Source organism: Sus scrofa, chromosome X (assembly GCF_000003025.6).
Source record: "Sus scrofa isolate TJ Tabasco breed Duroc chromosome X, Sscrofa11.1, whole genome shotgun sequence".
NCBI lineage: Eukaryota > Metazoa > Chordata > Mammalia > Artiodactyla > Suidae > Sus > Sus scrofa.
Genome location: NC_010461.5, coordinates 84,923,980 through 84,938,141, shown reverse-complemented (window position 1 = coordinate 84,938,141; position 14,162 = coordinate 84,923,980). Strand labels below are relative to the sequence as shown.

General features: G+C 40.6%; 1 protein-coding gene across 2 annotated transcripts in view; it reads right to left on the bottom strand.

Moving 5' to 3' along the window:
* FAM199X (family with sequence similarity 199, X-linked) overlaps window positions 1-989 on the bottom strand; it is a 29,286-nt gene extending 28,297 nt beyond the window's left edge. The window contains exon 1 of one of the 2 annotated variants that reach the window (XM_003135275.6): window positions 465-989. In XM_003135275.6, the coding sequence (XP_003135323.1) occupies window positions 465-661 (197 nt within the window). In that variant the 5' untranslated portion in view covers window positions 662-989. The remainder of the gene's footprint in view (window positions 1-464) is intronic. The other variant, XM_005673785.3, reaches the window with a different exon arrangement.

The window sequence follows — 14,162 nt, the reverse complement described above, 5'->3', positions numbered from 1 at the left end:
GAGACAGGTTAAAAATTGCGAAATGGAAGATTCTAGCTTTTAAAAATGCCACCTCTCAGAAGATCCCTGCATTGATTCTAAGCCATCCGAAACCCACTCTATACGTACCGGAAATGGAAGGGGTTAAACTTTTGCGGATTGATGGAAACAGGGAAGCATCTAAAAATCCAGGGTGGGGGCCTGAGATCCTCAGGGTCCAGATGGAGCGGGAAGGGGGCGGGAGATGTCGCTGGGTCAGAAGATGAATAGGGGGGTAAAGAGAGAGTAAAATGCCGGCCAAAAGGAAAATCGGAGGGCAGAGGTGAAAGAGGGAGAGGGAAGGAGCCCGGGAATGAGCGCAGGGCGGAGGAAGGTGGGGGAGGGGACGACTGGAAGCGCAGACCCGAGGCGGAGGGCCAGGATGGGGGACACCCGGGAGGCAGGGGTGTGGGCCATCAGCCCCTGGCCCCGGCGGAGCTTCGTACCTGTTGGTGTGGAAGCGGTGGAGAGGGTCCGTGCGATGGCAAGAGGAGAGCTGGCAGCCGAAGTCGCTGATGTCCAGGCAGCCCGGCTCCTCGCTCGGGCAGGTGCCCACCCCGCGAGGGGGTCCCAGAAGCGGGAAGGGCTCCTCGGGGGTTAGAAACTTCTCATACGACGTGGTGGCTGACGCCTCGTCGGACATGGTTGGAGATGGCCTGGCTCGGGCTCCTACTCTGGCCACGGGCTGCTCCCGCGCCTGTCCCTGCCCCCACTCTAACCTGTCGGCAGTCGCCGCTGCGCCGGGGTGTGCCCGCTGCAGCTCACTGGCAGGCTGCGCGCCGCGGCCCACCGCTGCCCCGGGAGTGCCAGGCGGCACGTAGGGGCTGCTCGACGCCACAGGGGCCCGCCGGCCACCCAGTCAGCGCCTCGGTGGCCTCTGCAGCCGCCTCAGCCGTCGCCGTCGCCGCCGCCGCCGCCGCCCGACCCAACCCAGTCAGCGCAGGGCCGCGCCGCGCCGCGCCGCGCCGCGCCGCCGCGCCGCCGCCGCCGCCGCCGCCGCCGCCCGGCCCGCCCACTGCGCTCGCAGCTCGCGACTGCTGCAGTCCGCCAGGCGCCCGCAGGGAGGGGAAGGGCGGCGAGAAGCTGCTCCCTGTGCCCCCTGCTGGCGCGGAGGAGGAACTGAATCTCGGTTCGCCGCAGCCCGCGCCTCCCGCCCAGCCCCGCCCCGCTCCACGCGTCAAATCAGGGATTCTAGGCGCTGGAAGGGCCCGGTGCCGCAGGCCAACCTCCACCCCCGCTTTCTCACCCTCGGCCGATTACTAAGCAGCAAGCCGCAGCCCTGAGAAAAGGGACTTGGCCAAGGTCATACTGAGGGTGCGTGAGAAAGAATTCGGAGGCTCTGGTTCCCAGCGCACTCGATCACCCCGTCCCAATTCAACAAGTATTTCTTGAGCTCCTGCGGGGTGTGTGCCCAGCACTGTGCAGTGAGCTGCAGGGGAAGTAAGCCAAGTAGGAAAAATAGTCCCCGCTTCACCCTTGATCACCTAACCCAGAGAACTCTGCGCAACAGACACCAGGCTGCTTAGAGTTGCTGGACACGTAGTGCTCTTTTGTGCTCTGTGCTCTTGTTCGCATTATGTATTCTGCTTGGAATGTCCTGCCATTTCTCCACTGCTAATCCTTAAAGCCCCAGCTCAAACGTTACCTCCTCTGTGAAGCCTTCCCTGACTCCCAAATGAGACAGGCATTCCTGCCAATGATCTCATAGAAGATATATTATGATATACATGTTCAACTTAAATCAACTTATAGGTGTTACATGCTTTTCTTCCTATCCCTTTCTCTTTTCTCCGTCTTCTGACAAGTGGTTCTAGATCTTTCTTGGAAGATAAGTTTTTGAAAAATAAGTCGGAGGAAAACGCAAGATTGCCAACTACTTATTTTGCCAAATAAAGACAATTTTTTAAACTTACTACTATTTTATAAAAGGAAACACATTCTCATATAAAATGATAAGGTCATAGTCCCTCAATAAAAACATTAAGTATACTTAGCTTTATGGCAAAACATTACAATCAACCTTGAGGGAAGCACAGATCTGAAGTAAGTGGAAAGGAAGAAGAGAGAACGTAGCAGGAAGAGGAGGATAAAGGGGGTTGGGAGAAGTGGAGAGTTGTCACAGGAGCCTCAGTCTTAAACTCTGTGCCTTGTCCTATTTATTCAACCTATAAGGAAAACAACTCCTTAACCACTCCTTAAAATTTATATATTGTCTTGCTTCAGTTATTTGGTTACTCTAAATGTTGAGTATGTCTGTCTTCTTTCATTTAATTTAAAGATCGTGGAAGTGAGAGTAATGATGGTTTTGACCAGTGGTTCACAATGCTCCAATGCCCAAAGGCCTGGGACAAGTGAGAAAGAATAGGCCATAGCTTAGTCCCCACAAACAAGAGATCTTATTGTCCAAATGAAGCAAGAGTCAAGTGCTGCATTATAAATACAGGTACTCAGGTAATAGCACCAGAAAGTATTAAGAAGAAGCTGGCAAAAATCATCAAACTTAAACAAATCTTTTTTACACACACTATACAAGGACAGTGTTTTTCCAACTGGAATCCAATGACAGTCTGAGCTTTTTTACAAGTATGTTTTACATTCAGTTTTAAGCATATTTCTGTAGTATCTGGATCATTGAATGATAACTGCCACATAATTATGACTTTTTTGAGTCTGTTTTTAAAACCAAGTTGGCACAAGGTAATACTACTTTAATTGTCATGAGCTAGTGAGAAAACAAATGAGGTGAACCTCCTACTTCATGGCTTGCTGTACAAATGAAGATTTTTCTAGTAGTTTGAAAATGGAAAGTGATGGGAAAGGAGAGTCCTCACAAGGAATACAAACAAACATGTTGGAGGTCAAGAGCATATTCAGGTTTCTAAAGGCAGTTTTGTCTCAACCAACAGCATATATCACATTAAATTAACTTTTTAATTTGTGCATAACTTGTAAATTTACTTTGAATTTGCATAGGAGCTTTATGAAGAGCAGAGTCCATATTTAGTTTTATGTTTGTTTATACTTAAGAGATAGTATTACAAAAGGAATTCACATAAATGATTGGGTCTGAGAGAATGTTTTTCTTTTAAAAGGATTCCCTTGAGTATATTTTTCAGCTGAGAAATAGAGATATAGCTAATGACAGAAGTACATAGAGAATGTGTACTATGCATGTAATGTTTATTTTAATATATGGTAATGATGTTCTAGTCCATATTTACCAAGTTCTTAGTCACTGGGAGTTGATGACTATTATGTATCCTCCCTTCTTCCCCTACTTCGATTTGCTTGGTTTATCCCTTGGGTGTACCTAGTCTGAATGCATTTACCCAATTCATCCCTCCCTCCTGTTATAATTGAAATGGAATAATTCTAATATGTATATATTAATTCTCGACCTTTGAGGATCTGGGCCTGGAAGGCAACCCTGGGGTGACCTACCTTCCTCCAGTGCATAACTTATCACCCAGAGAGATGATGGACTGCAAGAGGGTTGTGAAGAGACTGAATGGGACTGAGAATTGCCAACCAGTCTTTATCATTTTGGTTACTATTGGAGAGAAATGTATTGAACTTGACCCAATGAGCTATGATCTAACACTTATAATTTTTTCATGTGTTTGATGGATGCAGAGTATGTATGTATATGTATCTACATCTATATCCTCATCTATATCTAGATATATTGAATAATATGTTGTATATATAAAATCAGATCCCCAAATATCACCAGTACAACCTGCTGATAAAACGAACACTGAGTGTACTTATCACAGCAAGAGAGAACATCTACTCCACAAAGATTTGGCAGCATTTCAAAGGGAAGAGGTAAGACTAGAATTCAATAACATTGGAAGTTTGGTTTAAAGTAGAGATTTCAGTGTGGAGACTCCATTAGGATTGAGTAAGAATCATGATACAACACTCCAGGAGTGATGGAGCAGCAAGGCAAGAATTGAGGTAAAAAATCCAGAGAATCTTAGGGTGCAAACTTCGTTGATGCTTTCAACTGAAGCACTGGTAGGTCTTTTGGGAAATTCTTATGAAGGGCATATGATCTGTGTCTAGACTAATTTTTTTTGCATGTGGATATCCAGTTGTTCCAGCATCATCTGTTGAAAAGAGTACCTTTTTCTCCATTGTATTACCTTTACACCTTTGTCAAAGATTATTTTATGTGGGTCTATATTGGGACTTCTTATGCTGTTCCACTGATCTATTTGTCTATTATTTTGCCAATATCACACTGTTTTGATTACTGTAGCTTTTTTTTCTTTTTAGGGCCACAGGTGTGGCATATGGAAGTTTCCAGGCTGGGTTGAATCAGAACTACAGCTGCTGGCCCACACCACAGCCACAGCAACGCAGGATCCCTGACCCACTGAGTGAAGCCAGGGATGGAACCTGCATCCTCATGGATACTACTCAGGTTCGTTCCCACTGCACCACAGTGGGAACTTCCTGATTACTGTAGCTTTTATAGTAGGTCTTCAAGTCTGGTAGTATCAGTTCTCTGTTCTTTTTCAACATTGTTTGGGCTATTCTGGGTCTTTTGACTCTATATATAAACTTTAGAATCAGTTTATCAATATCCACAAAATAATTTTTTGGGATTTTGACTGAAATTGAATTGAATCTATAGATCAAGTTAGGAAGAACTAGCATCTTGACAATACTGAGTTTTCCTTCCATGAACATGGAATATCTCTCCATGTTCTTTAATTAGAATTTTATAGTTTTACATATATATATGTGTACATATATATGGAACTAAGAATATATATGTATGTATATTCCTGGCCTCGCTTATATATTTATATATATATATATATATACACATATATATATATATATATATATATATATATGGAACTAAGAATATATATGTATGTGTGTATATATATATATATTCTTAGTTAGATTTACACCTAAGTATTTTATTTTGGAGGTACCAATGTAAATAATGTTGTGTGTTTAATTTCAAATTCCACTTGTCCGTTGCTGGTATATAGGAAAGTAATTCACTTTTGGATATTAACCCTGTATCCTGCCAATGTTCTTATGATGAGCAATCAAGCCATTTGCCTGGGCAGAACAGCCCTGAAAATAAAGAGATGCTCATGATGACAAAGTAATAACAAAGTTATATTAACAGAGACAGTAAAGCCTAGATCTAGTTCTCAGAGTCCAGGCTGAGTATGGGGCTAGACAGTTTGGGTTCCTAGTTTTCCTTGAATAGACCATGAATATCTAAGGTGTAATCATTCTGGATTTTCACTGTTGTTTGAGCTGTCACAGTCATATATCAAGTTTCTGTCTACGGTTGTTCCAATCTCCAAATTTCCCACAGTGATTGTTTAAACCTCTGTAGCAGGTTTTTCTGCTCCTTCTGCTATCTAGCCATTTGTGAGATTGTTTGACAGAACAACAACCATGATGAAGATCATATATCTGAAACTGCAAAACAAACAATACTAAATACTGAAAGAAGGATTATGATCAGAGTTTGTACGTCTGACTATGATCAGGGTTTGTGGTTCACTTCTCAGCCAGGAACCGAGAGTGTCTATATTAAACCAAGGGAATATATCCCATCCCCGATGTGAAGAGTCTGCCGAACCAGCCATGAGGTCAGTCTTCAAACTACCTAAATTCTGATTACTTGGTTTACTTCCTGGAGACCTCTCAGAGATAATCTGCATGGGTCTAAGCACAAGATTCTATTGCTAAAATAATCTCCCTCAAGGAGCCAATCTTCTATGGCAACTCAATTCTCAACCATCACCTGCTCAATTTCATGAACTTCTGGGGCAAGAAGTTCTATCATCTTAGTGGCTGTATTAGTTTCCTAAGGCTGCTATAACAAATTGTCACAAACTTGGTAGTTAAAACAACAGAATTTTATTCTTGTACAGTTCTGAAGGCTATAAATTTGAAATCTAGCAGGACCATACTCACTCCAGAGGGTCTAGGAGAGAAGTGGTTCCTTGCTTCTTTCGGCTTCTGTAGCTGCCCTGGCATTCATGGGCTTATAGCCAGATTTCCTCAACATCTGCCTTCATCTTCACATTGCATTCTTTGTGTGTCCGTCAAATCTTCCTCTGCCTTGGAGTTCCCATTGTGCCTCAGTGGTAACAAACTTGACTAGCATCCATGAAGACTCAAGTTTGATCACTCAGTGGGTTAAGGATCTGGCATTGCCATGAGCTGTGGTGTAGGTGTTGCAGACATGGATTGGATCTAGCATTGCTGGCTGTGGCATAGGTCAGCAGCTGCAGCTCCGATTCAACCCCTAGTCTGGGAACTTCCATATGCTGCAAGTGCAGCCCTAAAAAGCAAAATAGAATAGAATAGAATAGAATATCTTCCTCTGCCTCACTTTTATAAGGACACTTGTCTTTAGATTTAGGACCCACCCAGATAATCCAGGATAAGATCCTCCTCTCAAAATCCTTAACTTAATCACATTTTTTATACAGTAATATTCAGAGATTTCAGGGATTAAAAAGTGGAAACATCTTTCAGGGGCTACCATTCAGCCCACTGCAGAGGCATTGTCTAAATCACTTGATATTCTCTGAACCACAGCATGTAAGATTTGCTCTACTTTCTGGTCCTTTTATAAAGCATGAAATTAAGAGGCCTGAGAAGGGGGGGAAATCCAGAATTCCCCCAAAGTAGTTAGGGTTTCAGTTCTCTAATTGGAGCCCCCTCCCTTTTTTCCTTTCTTGAATTAAATTATCTGCTTTATCCTTTTTCCTAGAGGACAAATCAGTGGGCCAAAATGTATGATATCAGAGACAATCCCAATAATACAACTAATTTCCAAAGTTTTAGACAAAATATCTATAAGGATAATGATTGCACCTACTTTCAAGAAAGACAGTAAACAGACATCTGATTTACCAAAAAAAAAGCGATGGACATAATTTTATGGAGGAAAAGTTATAAGATATAATAGAGGTATAATGTACATTCTATACCATAAATATACAAAACATACAGGAACAATATATTGACAGAGTATCAAGAATACTAACTAAAGAGATTCAGTAAGTCTGGAGCAGGTACCAAAAACACCCTACATATTTTAATGGAACTCCATAGGTTAAGTCTGATGTGCATCCTCACTTAAAAACTACTGGCTTTGAAGATGCTAGATTCAAAATAATAGGAAGTAAGGTTGTGGCCAAGTAAAGGTTTAAAATAATCACTGAAGTTATAACTGTTAACGCTATACTGATACTGCCTAATATTCTCAGCCAAAGCACCATCAGGACTCTGATAATAGAAATATCATGGAGACCAAGGGCACTGAGAAATCTCTAGGTACTTCACACTTAGCATACAATTCCTGAAATTTTCATATTAATATATTTTCCATACAAATTTAACCTGGGGAAGGCTGAGCATCTCTTCTCATTAGACAACTCTTCCCATGCATTTCATCAATAGTAACACTGAATAAACATAATAGCTTCTAGCACCCCTCTTTTTTCTAAGGTAAAAGAACTTTTTTTTTTTTTTTTTTTGCTTTTTAGGGCCACGCCTGTGGCATATGGAAGTTCCCAGGCTAGGTGTTGAATCAGAGGTACACTTGCCAGCTTATACCACAGCCACAGCAATGCAGGATCTGAGCTGCATCTGCAACCTACACCACAGCTCACGGCAACGCCAGATCCTTAACCCACTGAGCGAGGCCAGGGATCAAACCCGTGTCCTCATGGATACAGTTGGGCTCATTACCACTGAGCCATGATAGGAACTCCCAAGAACAAGTCTTTTTGATTGTCCAGGGGCCCTCTAGAAAATGTCAAAGATAACTTTAGATGCAAGTTATTTTATTTCATTTTACATTTAGGATTCAAACTTAGGAAAGAAACAAAATCAAAAGTTGTCAGGAGATTTGGATACTTAGGATAGTTGGTGAAAAGAAACAGTATTTGGCTCTTCATATGAAAGGGACAACGAAGAATTTAAAAACAAACATAGGAGGTAACATGATTATTAAGAACCTTAGCTCTTTCATAAGTGAGGAAGCTTTGTTTTCTTAAATAATCAAGGACATGATAAAGTCAACACAAAGCATATAAAACTATTCTGGTAAAACAGGAAATCTTTTTTTATCTAGGCAGATTACACAGAATATCCCTTCATATAGTAGGTAAAGGACATAAACAGTTAGTGTCTTGAACTACGCTAGGCCCTGGAAATACAAAATAAATGAGACATACTCTAAATCTTCCAAGATTTTACAATCCAGGTAAGGAAACAGATATGATTTTTTAAGTGAAAAACCATGACAGATTGCTAATTGTCTATCACATATCCTTTCTCCCCCATTCTTTCTAAGTGATAAAACATGATTTTTTAGGTAGTTTTATACCCAAATGGGGAAAAATGTAATTTCTCAGTTTTCTTTTCAGTTGGGGTGCCCAGATGACTAAATATAGGTCAATGGTATATAGGTGGAAGTTGTTGGGTGGGGCTTCCTAGAAAGCTTCCTAATTTTATCCATGTGTATGTGTGTGTGCACATATAGGCACTGGGGTGGGGGAGGAGTGAGTGCTTATGAAGCTGCTAAGCCAGGATGCCATTTTGCATTGCCTTTTTACTCATTTTTGCCTAGGACATGGATAAGATGGTTGGAGCTATAGCAAACATATTGTTACATTGAGAAAACTTTGAGTTAGGAAGACAGAGTTTGAGCTTAGAAAAGATAGCAGAAAGATGAAAGGAGCTGCTATAATAATATTGACCTGCCTACTTTTGGATTTCTTTTATGTTATAGAGAAATAATGGGCCTCTTAATGACAGGCAAACACAACTGCTAACTGATGCAACATATAATTATAATATAGTGAGATGCACCGTCTAAAAGAGGTATGTATAAAGACATATGAGTGCACATTTAAGGAAAGGGTTAATTCTGCTTAGGAAAAGGGAGACTAGGAAGGGCTTCACAGAGGGAGTGACAAATGGCCTGGGACTTTAGAATATGAGTATCTGTCCACTAGGCTGAGAAAAATAGGCATTTTGAATCAGTGACACTGAAATTCCATATCATTTCTGAGGTGAAACTGGTGAATGTTGAAAGATAGATGAAAGACTTATGTTTTTTATTAGAAATGGATGATGTAATAATAATCATATTCAATCATGGAAACTCTTAAGTGTTCATAGCCAGAAAAGTATTGAGAAATACCAACAGAGGGTACTATAATAATAAAATTTACATATCTGCCCTCATATAATTTTCTTATTTCTGAAAAGTAAATAAGATATATTATTCCCCTGTATAATTCTATCCATCTCAACGTTTAGGTACTTAAAAAAATTTTTTTAGCTTTTTTTTGGGGGGCTGTACCTGCAGCATATGGAGGTTCCCAAGCTAGGGGTGGAATCAGAACCACAGACAGCAACTCAGGATCCAAGCCACATCTGCAACCTACACCACAGTTCACAGCAATGCTAGATCCTTAACCCACTGAGCAAGGCCAGGGATCAAAACCACATCCTCATGGACACTATGTAGGGTTCTTAAGCTGCTGAGCCACAACAAGAACTCCAATGATATTTTCTTCTTATGAAAACAGAGAATGCTTATTTCAGTTACCAAATAAAAAGCAACCACTTAAAAGACCCTCCATAACCTGATTTTTTTTTGAGGGAGGATATGATCAATATATTTTATAAAAATTAAAATAACATATAATATACAAATGAATACATGTAAATAAATAAAATGGAACTAATTATGAGAGGTTACACTAAAAGGAATATACTCAAATATACACAGAAATAAGTTTTCAGATATCTTTGAGTCTTAATTTAGATGGGAACTAATTGAGAGGATAATCCCAGTGAAAATAATTGTCTTGGCACCTTTTTTTTTCTTTTTAGGGCCAAACCCGCAGCATATGGAAGTTTCCAGGTTAGAAGTTGAATTGGAGCTACAGCTGCTGGCCTACACCACAGCCACAGCAATGCAGGATCCAAGCCACATCTGCAACCTAAACCACAGCTAACTTGCAATGCCAGATCCCCAACCCACTAACTGAGGCCTGGGATCAAAATGGCATCCTCAAGGACACTAGTCAGATTCATTTCTGCTGGGCCACAATGGGAACTCCTTAGAACTTTTGTTTTAAGCCAGAAGAGTGAATTTAGTTAACTGTTTTGGTATGGGTGGCTTTACAAGGGATGTATAATAGGATATTTGTGTTGGAGGGAAAAAAAAACAAATGAGATACCAGAAGTTATGGATTTTGTATCCTTGCAAATTTAAATTAAAAACTCTGGTCATTTTCAACCTGAACACTATTCAATCAATACCTATATACTTCTACAATACTATGATCAAGGTTTATAATGATGATCCCAATATGTCTTCTGATTCATAGCAGAATTTTAAAATTAGGATATATTTTCATTATTTGCCAACTGGTAGTCTGGTCTGCTTTTTAACACTTCTAGATTAATTAGAGCATCCTTATCAGGTATATGACATTGGGCTTGTTCTTTGGCTGAATTCAGCAACAAAGTTAACAGAAATGAAACAACCAGTAGCTAATAAATAAATTTAAGCTTCATGATATTAGAACAAGAATATTTATCACAAAATAATTATAATCTAACCAAATTTTTAAGAAATGTCATATAGCTTTTTCTAATAATTATGAGATTTTTTTCACATTCTATAGTGAAAAAAATTACAATGAAGCATGATTGAATCTACCATCACTTCTAATTTGATAGAATGTGGCCTGTTAGAGTCAACGAGACAAGTGATGTTAGAAATAGGTTAGATCTCATTTTCATTTAAGTTAGGTCATGCATCCAAGTTTAACTTGAGGCTCTCTATTCAGTTGCAGCTTAACACACCCCTGGCTTCCCTAGAGATGGTTATAACTGTTCTGCCTACAAAGGGGGGCCTACAGAGGGCCTTGTTTACTTAGTCCTCCAATAAACATGAGATAAGAATGAGTCAGTAAAGGGAACTCCCCTACACTGTTGGTGGGAACATAAATTGGAGCAGCCACTGTTGAAAACAGTATGGAAGTTCCTTAAAAAGAATGCTAAAAATAGAGTTGCCATATGATCCAGCAATCCTGGGCATATACCTGAGAAAACTCTAATTCAAAAAGATATATGTACCCCAATGTTCATAGCAGCAGTATTCACAATAGCCAAGACATGGAAAAAACCTAAATGTCCACTGACAGAGGAATAGATAAAGAATAGATATGTATGTGGTACATAGATAGATATAGATATAGATAGATATATACATATACACACATATGGTGTATATATATCATATATACATATATATGTATGCGCACACACATATATGGAATACTACTTAACCATAAAAAAGAATGAAATACTGCCATTTGCAGCAACATGGATGCAACCCGAGATTCTCATCTTAAGTGAAGTAAATCAAAGACAAATATATGATATCACTTATATGTGGAATCTAAAATACAATACAAATGAACTTCTTTACAAAACAGAAACCGACTCACAGATTTTGGGGAAAAAAAACCTATGGTTATCAAAAAGGAAAAAGGGGGTGGATGAGGGATAAATTAGGATGAGTCTTGGGGAGGGTAACCTGAAATAGAGCCTGAGGTTGGAGGGGGTTCTTCATATGATTTATTGAGGGAGTGCACTCAAGTGCAGAAGAGGGATAGAAGCAGGATAGGGCAGGGAGAAAAACTTAAGCCAACTGGAGACCACTTTAAGCCAGCCTGACCTCACAAAGAGTGCTGGGGTATATTATGCACCACAGAATTGGTCTACCTTGAGGCAAGGTGGCTGGTATTATGTACCCTCATCATCAGTCACTGACTGCAGCTTGCAGGAGTGGGGGAGTGGGGGTATTGTAGAGTACTGAAGCTCTTACTCTGCAGAGTGCAATTCTTCAGAAAATGAAGCAGCTGTAGTTAGCTGCTAACACCTACAGCTGCTGGGGGATGGGTCCACCTGCCTTGTAAAGGGGGCCCGAACTGGTCACCAGCAGTGTGTGTACATTGCAGTATAGAAACACTGTTATGGGAGTTCCTGCTGTGGTGCAATGCGATTGGCAGCATCTTGGGAGTGCTTGGATGCAGGTTTGTTCCCTGGCTCAGCACAGTGGGTTATGGATCTGGTGTTGCCGCAGCTGCCACTCAGATCTGATCCCTGGCCTGGGAACTCCGTGTGCTTGCGAGTGGCCAAAAATGAAAAAAAAAAAAAAAGGAAAAAAGAAAAAAGAAACAATGTCATGTGTGTCAGGACCCCAGATGAGCCCTTAAGAAAATGCCGGGGAAGGGGAAGAGGAGTGGGATGGACAGGGAGTTCGGGGTAAGTAGATGTAAACTTATATTTGGAATGGATAAGCAATGGGGTCCTACTGGGAACTATGTCCAACCTCTTGAGTCTCAAAACATGATGGAAGTTAGTATGAAAAAAAAAAGAATGTACATATATGTATGTCTGAGTCACTTTGCTGTACAACAGAAATTGAAAGAACACTGTAAATCAACTATAACAAAAATTTTTTAAAAATTAAAACTAAAATAAAAGATACTTACAAAATTAAAAATACATATATAATGGAAAGATACCACAGAAGCACTGCAGAACTTGAACACAAATATGTATGACGTTGTTTCTAAAACTATGAGAACTGGGATGAGACGCTGGGAACAACCTCTCTTTTTAACACTGGGTTTAGGAATATCCTCTCACCTTACCTATTCCCTTTGCTAAGCAGTAGCAGCTGGTGGTGGCTTCTGTGATCAGAGCAAAATGCCCAGCAGTGAAAGAACTGGATTGGTTAGGAGAATTTAAAGCAGATGAAGTCTCTGTAATGTGGATACAGGGTTTAGGGTGAAAGGAGCTGTAACCAGCAGAGTCTCTTGCTTGTATCTGAGATCTGCACCCAACCTCTCTGCTTTGTTGATTTCTACTGGCCCTTGGGACATCATTGTTGGCTTGTTTTCCTTCTGTGAAACACTTTTGCTTTGAACCAGGATTTTCATCTTTTCTGGCATCTGGAACTGGACTTTTGACAGCTTTATCCCTATGCTGACATTTTCTAATAGTTTGACACTAGAAATATGGGGGAAATTAAATTAAAAGCTTTCTCATGCTACCTCTCTCCTTTAAAAAAAAAAAAAAAACGAAAAAACTTAGCCACTTAGCCACTTTAAGTAGAAGACCAAGCCCAGACATGCATGCTATTATTGTTGGGTATTGGGGGGAAAAAAGACAAGTTGATTCTTCTGCAATTCAAGCCCAAAGGCTTTGCTGGGCGTGCAGGGGAATGAGTTCTGAAGTTCCAAAAGAGAGTAAAGAAGGTCGGGTAGCTACAAGAGTGGTATGGGGGTGGAGAGAAAACAATATTTGGTCTACTTTCAGCATACTTGGGGACTTACCTTCTGCTTCCCCAGTTCCTTTGCCATCACCAGTCTTTCTCCTAAAAAAAAAAAAAAAAAAAAAAAAAAAAAAAAAAAAAAAAAAAAAACACCGTGGACTGCCTGAAAATAAGTTGGGAAGTGGGACTGAGTGGATATGGAGCAAGAATAACAAGACCTGGGTACTGTAGGCTGTGATTTTGAAAGGAATTCCTTTTTGTTTAATCTGGGAAAGAGATTTTCTTGCGCTCTTGGGCTGAGAAAGAAATAAATACCTGATTCTACTGGCTGCTAATATAGAAATAACTACCACTTTGGCTGGAGTCAGAATAGTACATTAAAGAGTCTCTTGGTGTTGTCCTAAAACAAGCAAAATCTTTGTTAATATCCAAGCTTTACAGATTGATGGGATGAGGTGGGGATCGTTCACCTTTTATCTCCAGTGGCCTTAGGCAGTATGGGCAGCAATGGGGCCTATGTGACACAGTGTAGCACAATAATTGAGCTAGGTATGACTTACTATTTTAGTCATCTTCTTTGCTGCCAGCCTTCAAGGGAGAGACTCTTGCTTTATTGCCTACTGTCCTTCTACCTCTAAAGAGAACGGAGCCTTCCTGACCTGCATGGATACTGAAGCAACTCTTAAGGAACAGAAGAGCACTTGAAATTAATTTATGGCCATTTTCTCAGTGATATTTGAGAAGGGGCAAGACATATCTGAGTTTAAGTCTTGGGCTC